The sequence below is a fragment of the Trichomycterus rosablanca genome, chromosome 1 (assembly GCF_030014385.1).
Source record: "Trichomycterus rosablanca isolate fTriRos1 chromosome 1, fTriRos1.hap1, whole genome shotgun sequence".
Lineage (NCBI taxonomy): Eukaryota > Metazoa > Chordata > Actinopteri > Siluriformes > Trichomycteridae > Trichomycterus > Trichomycterus rosablanca.
Window position 1 is genome coordinate 50,341,639 of NC_085988.1, and position 13,703 is coordinate 50,355,341.

The 13,703-nt window shown below is 38.9% G+C and overlaps 1 protein-coding gene across 1 annotated transcript; it reads left to right on the forward strand.

Moving 5' to 3' along the window:
* Positions 1-409: 409 nt before the first annotated feature.
* Positions 410-13,556, forward strand: LOC134322144 (protein FAM180A). The gene is made up of 3 exons (XM_063004017.1): positions 410-491; positions 8,184-8,281; positions 13,233-13,556. The coding sequence occupies exons 1-3, from the start codon at positions 410-412 to the stop codon at positions 13,554-13,556; spliced, it is 504 nt and encodes a 167-aa protein (XP_062860087.1).
* The last annotated feature ends 147 nt before the right edge of the window (positions 13,557-13,703 follow it).

Below are 13,703 nucleotides of genomic sequence, written 5' to 3' on the forward strand. Positions count from 1 at the left end.
CTCAGCCGCTCCACATGTTGCTTGTAATGTTTTTTTATTCATCTGTAAGCTGATTTAAAGAACCTGCCAGATGAACTAATGTAAATGTAACCAGGCTTTGATTCGATGAATGATTAAATGTATAAGCCAGTAAAGAAAGCAGGCAGGTCTTTTTAGTTCATGATGAGTTCCAGATGAACATTACTCTCCATCTGCTTCCTGAACAACATATCTTTCTCTGACAGAAAAAGAAAGAGAATGTGTGTTGGAGAGGATGAATTGGCGAGCAGGGCAGGGAAAAGGAGGAGGATGGAATTAACAGTTAGTGGTGTGAGTGAACTGCAGGCATAACATGTTTGACGTTGTGGATTAAGGCCCTATAAAGCTGCACTGGTGACAGTGAGTAAATTCTTGAGAGACAGAGGAGAGTATGGAGTCCACAACAGCTCTTGTGATTTTGTCTTTGGTTCTCTGGCATTTTTCCATATCTGCAGCACTTCAATGGAGAAAAGGTAAATACTAATAGAGAGGTTTGTCATATAATGCTGATAAATAATTTGATGTTGTTGTACCAGGTGCCATTCACCCTTAAAAACAAATGTGAAAATGCATTTTTTGTCCTATTAACCAACACATTAAGCATATTATGTATAGCAGCAGGTTTCTGCACTATTTAATTTGAACATAAAAGAAATCTATCTTCTGTTTTTAATATACAAACCCAAAATTCCATAAAAGCTGGGGCATTTTGTAAAATGCATAAACATAATCTGTAATCTGTTAATTCTCTTGCATCTTTATTCAACTTACAAAAGTGGAAGAAACTTGCTTGTATTTTGTATGCAGCAGCTTTCCTATTATTGACTATTTTAATGATTTGGGAACAGTTGTTAATCTGAAGCTTTATTGGTTCTGTTATTTCTGGACCCAGACTTCTAAAGCAATGTAGGTTTGGCTACTTCTTTGGAATGCAAACTGCTTTTCAAAAACACACACACTGTCCCAAATAAACATCTACAAAATGTTAAGCCAATCCTGCACTAACTGACGCTAACTGATTCAGTTTTGCAAGTGGAATTTTTCTCCATGCTTGCTTCTGCTCAACAGTCTGTAATTGCTGTTGTCTAATTGTTCTCATGTTGTACCATACATTTTTAATAGGAGACAAATCTGAACTACAGGCAGGTTAGTCAAGCACATGCACTCTGTCTCTATGAAGTCACGTTGTTGTAGCATGTGTAGAATGAGGGCTGGCATCGTTTGTTGAAATAACTGTGGACTTCCCAGATAAAGACATCGCCTTGATGGCAGCAGGTGTCTGTCTAAAATTCCAATATACACCACTGAGTCAATGGTACCTTTACACATATGTAAGTCACACATGTCATGGGCATTTATGCACCCCTAAACCATCAGAGATTTTGGTTTCTGCACCTTTTGCTGATAACAGTCTGGATGGTCATTTTAATTTTTGGCACAGAGCACTTGTCCATTCCTTCTAAAAGCAAGCAGATGTACCTATCTTTAGTGCAGTGCAATGCCCTCTGAGGGCTTCAAGGTCATGCACATAGAATATGTAATTTGTCATATATACATAAACAGATGTACAGTGCAATGAAATTCTTTCTTCACATACCCCAGCTTGTTTGGAGGCTGGGGTGAGAGCGCAGGATCAGTCATTGTACAGAGCCTGGAGCAGAGAGGGTTAAGGGCCTTGCTCAAGGGCCCAACAGTGGCTGCATGGCAGAGCTAGGATTTAAACTTTCAACCTTTCAATTGTTAGTCCAAAGCTCTACCCACTAGGCTACCACTGTCCCAACACAGACTGAGATTTCTCCAGATTACCTGAATCTGTCTACAATATCATGTACAGTTGATGGTGAAATACCTAAATTATTTGTAATCTCACATTGAGAAATGTTGTTTTTGAATTGATTGACAACCATTTCGACCCATCATTTCTTGTGCAGATTGAGCCTTTGGTGGATCCTCTTTTTATGCCCAATTGTAATTCTCTTACCTGTCACAAATTCACCTGCTTATTGTGGAATGTTTCATAAGGCTGTAACTTATACTTTCTATATACTTTTCACTCTTATTTTGCTTCTGTCAATAAATATTCAAGAACTAACACATTACATATTCTTTTTTATGACATTTAATAAAATGTCCCAACCCAAATCTGTTATTAATCTGAAACTTCATCGGTTCTGTTATTTCTGGATCCAGACTTCTGAAGCAATAGGTTTTGCTGCTTCTTTGGAATGCAAACTGCTTTTGAAAAACACACACACTGTCCCAAATAAATATGTGTACAAAATGCTAAGCCAATCCTATTGCCAATATCTGGTAATGGAAATAAGGTAGTGAATTCCACGGAACTGTTATACATAATGTCTGGCATCTCTGTATGAGGAACCGAAACTAAAGCATTTTATATGGCTTTAATCAAAAGGCTTAGTGCTTTGCTGCTTTTCTTAATCTGGACACAGCAACAAACATTAATTTAGCAAGAACCAACAACAAAGCTAAATCAGATTACTAATGTAAACACTCAGTAATTAAATCAGGTTGAAAATGAGTGCTTTGTTTGTACAGTTCTACTATTCTAGGTTACAACAAAATTACATATAAAAGCAACATTCACACAACAGTAGTTCATCAGTAAATCTGAATTTGGTGATAGCCATTTTTCGGTAAATACTACTTAAGCACAATGATTTAGTCCTTTAGTCTCGGGGTGTTTTATTGGTTTGAAATCTGAATGATACTGCAAGCATTGTAAACAATTGTGTGCTTTTTGGAAAGGCCCTTTTCTATTTTAGTATGACATTGTTTCCCTAAATAAATGACTACAATGTTTGCCAACAGTCTGTATAGAGCATGGACCTCAACTTTATCCACCCAATAATACATTGAAAAATGTATAGTTAGTTAAATTGCACAACATCAGTACCAAACCATACAAATGCTATTGTAGCTAAATGAAATAAATTTAATTTAGTCCATATTAATGCTAATAAAATGTGATTTAGTGCATGCTAAAACAAGCCAAGTCTAATGTCTGAAGTTGCTTTAGCTAAACTTTTATTCAATTTCATACACATTTTATCATTACATTCCACACAACACTATCAGGGTCAAATGATAGCACTGCTTTATATCAAGCTCACTGTAAAAGCAGAAAATGCACAGTATCAACTGCATTCTCATATCTGTGTTTACATTCCATTAAAAAAAAATGAATATTGCAAGATTTGGCTAAAGGCCATGCTGTAACACTGTTTGGACATTAACTCTGAGTGGAATGTTAGTGAGTGTGTGAAAACATGCTCTTGTTGATGATTTCCAAAATGAATCTGCCATACTGTATTTAAATTTAAAGCTCCCTTTAGACTTTTTACTAGTATTTCACTAAGCTTATACAGCATGTATATACACTGACCAGGCATAACATTATGACCACTGACAGGTGAAGTGAATAACACTGATTATCTCTTCATCACGGCACCTGTTAGTAGGTGGGATATATTAGGCAACAAGTGAACATTTTATCCTCAAAGTTTATGTGCTAGAAGCAGGAAAAATGGGCAAGCGTAAGGATTTGAACGAGTTTGACAAGGACCAAATTGTGATGGCAAGATGACTGGGTCAGAGCATTTCCAAAACTGCAGCTCTTGTGGGGTGTTCCCAGTCTGCAGTGGTCAGTATCTATCAAAAGTGGTCCAAGGAAGGAACAGTGGTAAACCTGCGACAGGGTCATGGACGACCAAGGCTCATTGATGCATGTGGGGAGCGAAGGCTGCCCCGTGTGGTCCGATCCAACAGACGAGCTACTGTAGCTTAAATTGCTGAAGAAGTTAATGCTGGTTCTGATAGAAGGTGCAGAAAACACAGTGCATCATAGTTGCAGGGCTGTTTTGGCAGCAAAAGGGGGACCAACACAGTATTAGGAAAGTGGTCATAATGTTATGCCTAATCGTTATATATATATATATATATACTGTATATATATATATATATATATATATATATATATATATATATATATATATATACAGTATATATACAGTGAGGAAAATAAGTATTTGATCCCCCTGTTGATTTTGTAAGTTTACCCCCTTACAAAGACTTGAACAGTCTATAATTTTTATGGAAGGTTTATTTGAACAGAGAGAGACAGAATGTCAACAAAAAATCCAGAAAAAAAAACATTAAATAGAAGTTATTAATTCATTTGTATTTAATTAAGGGAAATAAGTATTTAATCCCCTACCAACCAGCAAGAATTCTGACCCCCACAGACCGGTTATGTGCACAAAAGGCACACAAATTAGTCCTGTCCCTGTATAAAAGACACCTGTCACAGAATCAGTTTCTTTCATTCAAATCTCTCGACCACCATGGGCAAGACCAAAGAGCTATCAATGGACATCAGGGACAAGATTGTAGACCTGCACAAGGCTGGAATGGGCTACAAGACCATCAGCAAGAAGCTTGGTGAGAAAGAGACCACTGCTGGTGCGATAATTCGAAAATGGAAGAAATACAAGATCACAGTCAATCACCCTCACTCTGGAGCTCCATGCAAGATCTCACCTCGTGGGGTAAGAATGATTCTGAGAAAGGTGAGGTCAGCCCAGAATTACACGGGTGGAGCTTGTCAATGATCTCAAGGGAGCTGGGAGCAGAGAAATGCTGGATATGACCCCAAGAACACCATCCCCACTGGGCATTTCTCTGCCTCCAAACACGGTGAGTGGAGTTGATGCCAAAGAGCTCAATTTTGGTCTCATCTGACCATATAACATTCTCCCAAGCTTTCTCTGAATCATTCAGGTGTTCATTGGCAAACTTCAGATGGGCCTGTACATGAGCCTTCTTGAGCAGAGGGACTTTGCGGGCACTGCAGGATCTCAATCCATTACGGCGAAGTCTGTTACTAATGGTTTTCTTGGTGACTGTGCTCCCAGCTCCCTTGAGATCATTGACAAGCTCCTCCCGTGTAATTCTGGGCTGACCTCACCTTTCTCAGAATCATTCTTACCCCACCAGGTGAGATCTTGCATGGAGCTCCAGAGTGAGGGCGATTGACTGTGATCTTGTATTGCTTCCACTTTCGATTTATCGCACCAGCAGTGGTCTCTTTCTCACCAAGCTTCTTGCTGATGGTCTTGTAGCCCATTCCAGCCTTGTGCAGGTCTACAATCTTGTCCCTGACGTCCTTTGATAGCTCTTTGGTCTTGCCCATGGTGGTCGAGAGATTTGAATGGAAGAAACTGATTCTGTGACTGGAGTCTTTTATACAGGGACAGGACTATTTTGTGTGCCTTTTGTGCTGGTTGGTAGGGGATCAAATACTTATTTCCCTTAATTAAATACAAATGAATTTATAACTTGTTTTTTTTCTGGATTTTTTGTTGATATTCTGTCTCTCTCTGTTAAAATAAACCTTCCATAAAAATTATAGACTGTTCAAGTCTTTGTAAGGGGGTAAACTTACAAAATCAGCAGGGGATCAAATACTTATTTTCCCCACTGTATATATACATATGTATATATATACAGTATATGTATATATATATATATATATATATATATACAGTGTATCACAAAAGTGAGTACACCCCTCACATTTCTGCAGATATTTAAGTATATCTTTTCATGGGACAACACTGACAAAATGACACTTTGACACAATGAAAAGTAGTCTGTGTGCAGCTTATATAACAGTGTAAATTTATTCTTCCCTCAAAATAACTCAATATACAGCCATTAATGTCTAAACCACCGGCAACAAAAGTGAGTACACCCCTAAGAGACTACACCCCTAAATGTCCAAATTGAGCACTGCTTGTCATTTTCCCTCCAAAATGTCATGTGATTTGTTAGTGTTACTAGGTCTCAGGTGTGCATAGGGAGCAGGTGTGTAGTACAGCTCTCACACTCTCTCATACTGGTCACTGAAAGTTCCAACATGGCACCTCATGGCAAAGAACTCTCTGAGGATCTTAAAAGACGAATTGTTGCACTACATGAAGATGGCCAAGGCTACAAGAAGATTGCCAACACCCTGAAACTGAGCTGCAGCACAGTGGCCAAGATCATCCAGTGTTTTAAAAGAGCAGGGTCCACTCAGAACAGACCTCGCGTTGGTCGTCCAAAGAAGCTGAGTGCACGTGCTCAGCGTCACATCCAACTGCTGTCTTTGAAAGATAGGCGCAGGAGTGCTGTCAGCATTGCTGCAGAGATTGAAAAGGTGCGGGGTCAGCCTGTCAGTGCTCAGACCATACGCCGCACACTACATCAAATTGGTCTGCATGGCTGTCACCCCAGAAGGAAGCCTCTTCTGAAGTCTCTACACAAGAAAGCCCGCAAACAGTTTGCTGAAGACATGTCAACAAAGGACATGGATTACTGGAACCATGTCCTATGGTCTGATGAGACCAAGATTAATTTGTTTGGTTCAGATGGTCTCAAGCATGTGTGGCGGCAATCAGGTGAGGAGTACAAAGATAAGTGTGTCATGCCTACAGTCAAGCATGGTGGTGGGAATGCCATGGTCTGGGGCTGCATGAGTGCAGCAGGTGTTGGGGAGTTACATTTCATTGAGGGACACATGAACTCCAATATGTACTGTGAAATACTGAAGCAGAGCATGATCCCCTCCCTCCGGAAACTGGGTCGCAGGGCAGTGTTCCAGCATGATAATGACCCCAAACACACCTCTAAGACGACCACTGCTTTATTGAAGAGGCTGAGGGTAAAGGTGATGGACTGGCCAAGCATGTCTCCAGACCTAAACCCAATAGAACATCTTTGGGGCATCCTCAAGCGGAAGGTGGAGGAGCGCAAAGTCTCGAATATCCGCCAGCTCCGTGATGTCGTCATGGAGGAGTGGAAAAGCATTCCAGTGGCAACCTGTGAAGCTCTGGTAAACTCCATGCCCAGGAGAGTTAAGGCAGTTCTGGGAAATAATGGTGGCCACACAAAATATTGACACTTTAGGAACTTTCACTAAGGGGTGTACTCACTTTTGTTGCCGGTGGTTTAGACATTAATGGCTGTATATTGAGTTATTTTGAGGGAAGAATAAATTTACACTGTTATATAAGCTGCACACAGACTACTTTTCATTGTGTCAAAGTGTCATTTTGTCAGTGTTGTCCCATGAAAAGATATACTTAAATATCTGCAGAAATGTGAGGGGTGTACTCACTTTTGTGATACACTGTAAATCCAAATGTTTATGTTTTTGTGACCATAGCTGCATAGCAGCAGGTATTTATTCTGACTAAATAATCTCAATCATAAACAGCAGTTGTTTATTTTTACCTCCTGAACAGAGGTGTGTCAGGATGCGGTTTCTAACACAAAGCGCAAGCTGCATTTGGAGTATATAGGCAGGGATTAGCTGTAGCTTTGTTCAAGGTGTAGGAGCTGTCACACATGTGGTCTTTTACAGTCAAGGTGTAAAAGGGTTTTATGTCTGTTCTGCTTTGACAGAGCAATTTGATATACAGTGCTGTAAAAAGCATTTGTGCCCTTCATAAATTCTTTTGTTTTCGCATATTTTCAAACTGTTTTGTGCTTAATATTAAACTACTTTTAATATTAAATATAGTCTAATTAAACACAATGTTTTTAAATAATTATTGTATTTATTGAAGGAAAATGCTGATCAGCCCTACTTTAACCAGTTAACCAAATAAAATTGACTGAAGTTGTTACTTCACTTTTCTTAAAAAATATATTTTTTATTTGTTTGTAAACTGAGGATACTAATTATTGTAGTTTGCAAAAGAAATTAAAGAAATAAAACTGTCTATGAAATACTTTCTGTATAAAAAGCAATGAGTCCTTAAGGGTGAATGTAGAGCTGTGGGGTACATCAGTCTCTGCTTTTGCAATATTGTAGGGTTGATGTGAAACAGACTCATAGCCAAAGGTCTGTCACACAGATGTCTGCTTGTTTTGAAATGTTAAAGTCATGTGAGAGACATATAAAGTAGACCGTCACTTTTGAGAAAATGAGGCATATGTTTTAGAAACACAACAAGGTTGGTTTAAACCAAACGCTGGCATTTATACATGTCAGGCAACGTACCTAGTAAACATTTTAAACATTCAGTACTGTACTGAATGTACTGTGACTTAAAGAACTAAAGAACTAAAACTGCTGCTTAACACTTATTTTTCCTCAGCATTGTACCCATCTGCCTATCGAATAAAGAGAGGAACACCAGCTCTGCTCAATCCATCTATTCAGAAGTCTGTGGAGGATGCCAACCTGCTTTACGAGGTATGCTTTTTATAACACAGATTTCCTCAATAGTTTGGCAAGCCTGCTATGTTTTGAATGACATCACAACCACAATATGTGAGAAGTATTTAACCCATTTTTTAACTTTAAAAAATATAAATTGCTATATCTGCTCTAATTTTACACACAATGTATTTTGATTATGTACATTTAATCATAAAGTACTATTAACATTTATTAGCATAAACAAATATTTTAGTTTTAAACTGATTTCATGCAAGAATTGAAAATAGTTAAGGTGATGACATTTCTTAAGTATTTTAGGGACAAAGAACACTTGACAGGGAAAAGCTACAAATTCATAACCAACTCCTTAAACAACTATATCAGTACTACCTGTTATCTGGTTGATAATCTGCAAGTTCATAGAATCAAAGGTTTTCAGTGGACATGTGCCAGCTGAGAATGTTTTTACATTAATGACTTGATACAAATTGTTTATGGTAATTGATGTACTTAATAATGTGACGCTAACAGTTCAGTGATTGATTAACCCTCCTATTACCTTTGGGGTCAATTTGACCCCATTCAATGTTTAACGTCTTTAAATAAATGATTGACATAATTTTTTTTGCTTCATATTTGATGACTTTTCCTAATTTAATGGGGACAACTGGGTAAACATAAAATTAACATGATGTTATGTTTTCAATGTCCTGTACACATGTTGTACGCATCGGTGTTCTTTGGGGTCAATTTGACCCCAGGCTGTTTTAGCTGTATAAAACATATAAAAAATATCAACATTTTACACACATTTGTTTTGGTTGTTTAGGAAGATATTGTGGCCCTAACCTCACATAACCATAACTGTAGTAGTGCGAGAACCATTGATAGTTCACACAACATGGGGGAGGGGGAAACATCATCCTCGCAAGATTTTTCATATTTCCCATGCTGTGGGGACAGGAAAATATGGTTTCTGTGAATAGAGGCAGAGGATGATGTTGAGGAGGACCCGGATTATTAGGCATCCTCCTCTGATAAGAATGAGACCCTCAGTGTTGACCCTTCTTTTGTCTCTCAACCACCAGCAAACACACTACCTTCCAAAACTGAAAAGTTATTATGGTCTGTCTCCCCACTGGAATAACAAGGCAGACTTAGTGCTGCTAATGTCAACAAAATGCTTCCAGACCCCACCAGATACGCTGTCAGTCACGTCCAAGACATAAAATCAGCATTTGAGCTCTTCATGACACCATCAATTGAAAAGGATATACTTGAGATGACAAAGTTAGAGGGGAGGCACGTGTATGGGGACAGTTGGAAAGACTTGGATGTGACCCACTTGCAAGCCTACATTGGGTTGCTTATTTTGGCGGGAGTGCACAAGTCAAAAGGCGAAGCAACAGCAAGCCTTTGGGCTGCTAACACTGGAAGGGCAATATTTCCAGCCACCATGTCTCTAAACACATTCCATGTTTTCTCCCGTGTCATACGCTTTGATGACAGAGAAACAAGGCAGGGCCGACGAGAGCGTGACAAACTTGCAGCAATATGGGATGTATGAGACAAGTGGGTTCAGCGATTACCCTTTCTTACAATCCAGGCCCCCATGTGACTGTGGATGAATGTCTAATTGCATTTTGTGGGCTCTGTCCTTTCAGACAATACATGCCCATAATGATGATCTGTTTTACAAATAAAATCCTTCTAAATTTTTGAAATTGTGTGTGTCAAATTGACCCCAAACAGGTTACTATTCCATATAACAGAAATTGTTTTTCATTCCAAATGTTATAGATAACAAAAATATGTCACTCATATAAATCCATTAAAACACCAAAAAGATCTCTACTTCCAATTTTAGGTCAATCAATGAGATTTGATGGTGATCTGCTTATTTCTCCATAGTCGTGCAACAGGTATTCTGGATGTATAAGGGGGTGGGTGGGGGGCTTGTTTATTTTTTAAAAGGCTATTTAGGTGGTCAATGAACAAACAAAAAGTATGTGACATAAATTTGGGTATCAATTTTAATTATAATCATTTTCTGGAGATTTAAATTGCTGGGGTCAAATTGACCCCAAGCATAAAAGGTGTTAGTAAATTTGAAGGTAATAGGAGGGTTAACTTCCTAAACTACTGGATAAGCAAGAGCAGCTTCAATTGCCCTAAAAGATTTAGCTAATATTGCCCCCTATCCGAAGGCTGCCGTAGACCACTGCATCCACAACCCATGGTATGGGCAGGTCGTCCAGCTTAGCCAAATTATTCTACAGCCTGCAGCCTGTTGTTTTACCTGAATGACTGTTAAACATGTTGAGAATGCATTTTACATCTACTTCTAAAATACTGATAGCAGATATAATAGGTTGGTTTCACTGCTTACTTTATCTACAGTATTATTAGTACATTACATTACATTATCATTATCTAGTATTAGGTTAGCATTCTGCTACCAGTGTAAACAGATGTCAGGTACTGTATTATGATAGAGTGCAATGCAGTGGGTCTGCCTAACAGGCTTCATAGAAGCTGATCATTTGTTTGGATCAGCCCTATCATATACAGGGTAGAGATTTTGTCTGCAAAGCGGTTTTGCATGTCCTTCCCAGGTTGTTCTGGGTACCTCATGTGGCTGTAATCTGAATTTGTTGCAAATCTCAAATGATGCAAAAAGGAAGACCTGAAATTATTGACTTTACATCCACCTGAGTTGTTTCTATGGAGAGAAATGGTCTAGACTCCCTGAGAGTGGGAAGGAGAGACCAGTATAACTAAGTCAAGTTAGCAACATGAAAAAAATCATTCAGGTACTTTTTGAGAAGTACTCTTGTGTTCTCAGATGTTCTTAGATGTGATTTAAGAGTTTCCAGGGTGATTAAATAATCTTAATGAAAGGAAGTATTTCCAGGACACCTGACGTTGAGCTTGTTGCACAATGGCATGAATATACTACCACAAGGTATATTTAAGCCATTGTGCAACTATACTGTATGTACTTCTGGCCATATAGTGTATATAAATGGAGATACTTATGAAAAACAGGTGTATATATACATTGACAAGGCATAACATTATGACCACTGACAGGTGAAGTGAATAACACTGATTATCTCTTCATCACGGCACCTGTTAGTGGGTGGGAAGAAGGTGGCCTGGTGTGATGAATCTCATTTTCTTTTACATCACATGGATGGCCGGGTGCGTGTGCATCACTTACCTGGCGAACACATGGCACCAGGATGCACTATGGGAAGAAGGCAACCCAGTGGAGGTGTGATGCTTTGGGTAATGTTCTGCTGACCCTTGGGTCCTGCCATCCATGTGGATGTTACTTTCACACGTACCATGTGTGTACGTACTGTTATGGAAACAGTATTCCCTGATGGCTGTGGACTCTTTCAGCAGGATAATGCGCCCTGCCACAAAGCAAAAATGGTTCAGGAATGGTTTGAGGAGCACAACAACGAGTTTGAGGTGTTGACGTGGCCTCCAAGTTCCCCAGATGTCAGTCCAATTGAGCATCTGTGGGATGTACTGGACAACCAAGTCCGATCCATGGAGGCCCCACTTCACAACATACATGAGTTAAGGGATCTGCTGCTAACATCTTGGTGCCAGATACCACAGCACACCTTGAGGGGTCTAGTGGAGTCCATGCCTCGATGGGTCAGGGCTGTTTTGGCAGCAAAAGCAGGACCAACACAACATTAGAAAAGTGGTCATAATGTTGTGCATAATCGGTGTATAAATGAGGGTTCTTCAAAAAGTTTCAGCACTTTTAAAAACTTTTAATCACTTTTCTACATAGTCAGCTTCCCATGCATTTTTCTCAGTGTTGTACCAACTTTTTAATGCCATCAGCAAAAACTGCTTTTGGTTGAGCGTGTAGACACTGATGCTGCACTGCTTTCACATCATCATCACATGAAAATCTTCTCCTTATAAAGCTTCTCTGAGCGGTCCAAAAAGATGGAAATTGGATGACACTAAATCTGGACTATAAGCTCTCTCTCTCTCTGTCTCTCAGACACGACCAATTACTATTGAAGATCCTTCGTACTTAAATAATATTCCTTCGAGGATCAATATAATCAGTACACATATAAAAAAATTTTTTATCACTGATTTTACACACCAGTGAAAAAATGGACGAGCTCTTCTTGTATAGTAAGAGGAGTATGGTCTTACAGGAGTAACAACCATATTTTGCTGATGTATGAACAGAAGCTAATCATACAGGTACTGCAGAACTACACTGTCAGTAAAAAAGGGACCTCTGTATGTTTGCCCATAACTTTGGAAAATGATGATCAATCAAAATTAAAAATTCCTTCACTGTTACATTCAGAATTAAGTTTGTGACAAAATGATTACTATATTACCACACCTTAAGCGTGTAGCTTCAATACCTTGTGAAGTAATAACTGTCACAATCATATATTCATATTAACTATTCAACTTTAACTGTCAACCATACTATGTTAATTCATGACCAAATTCAAAGTTAAGGACAAAAGTATAGAAATCCCTTTCTGACTTACAGTGTATGTTCCCATAGTTAAAGCATTAGGCAAAATATGGGCCAAGGACAATAGTAACATTCCACCATTGGAGTTTCTTTTTGTTTGTTTAAAACTAAAAAGGAAACCATAATCTAATGAGTTTTTGCATATCCTTAGTTTGTGTTTCTTAATACACTGGTTCATGGAAAGTGTCAAATTATTCAAAGACAACAAGTAAGACAACACAAAGTATCATAGATAAAAAGTATTATACAGTAGATGCAAAAACTTCCACTGCCTACCCATTGTTGAGAAACTTCTGTCTACTAAATGTAATGAAAGAGTAAGTAAGTCATTGCCCCTCATTACCCATCAGTGGTCAATTCTACTGTTCACAAAGGGACAGAAGAAAAACACTTGTATTTTCTGAATAACATTTCAGCCATTATTGATGTCTCTCTCCATCTATGTGTCAGGTGCTGTGGACAGGGCTGTATGAGGAAGAAGGTGTTCTTCACATAGCTGACGGGGAGCTGGCCTCCTTGAGGAGACTTAAGCCTCTCAAGGTGGTGTGCGAAGATGTTTTACCAAGGACACTGTCTGACATCCGCCGCCTCTGCCATCAGTTAGAACAACAACGGTCTCATCTGAGCAGTGAAGACTTTGAGCGGACAGTGCTCACCATGGTCTACACAGTTCAGCGACTAGCAAAGAGCAGTCAAGGCCATCAAAGGGAGCTGTGGGGTGATGTGCTCCTTCAGCTCTATAAAAGCATTAAAAAGGATCTGGGAGCAAAATGAGGACATTACGGCTAAATCCAAAACTGCACAATAACCAAATACGTAATATGTCAAAGCAGTACGCGGCTAAACTAACAAATAAATAACATGCTACTATTTATCTTCAATAAGCACTTCATCCTGGATTGGGTTGTCGTGTGTTCGCAG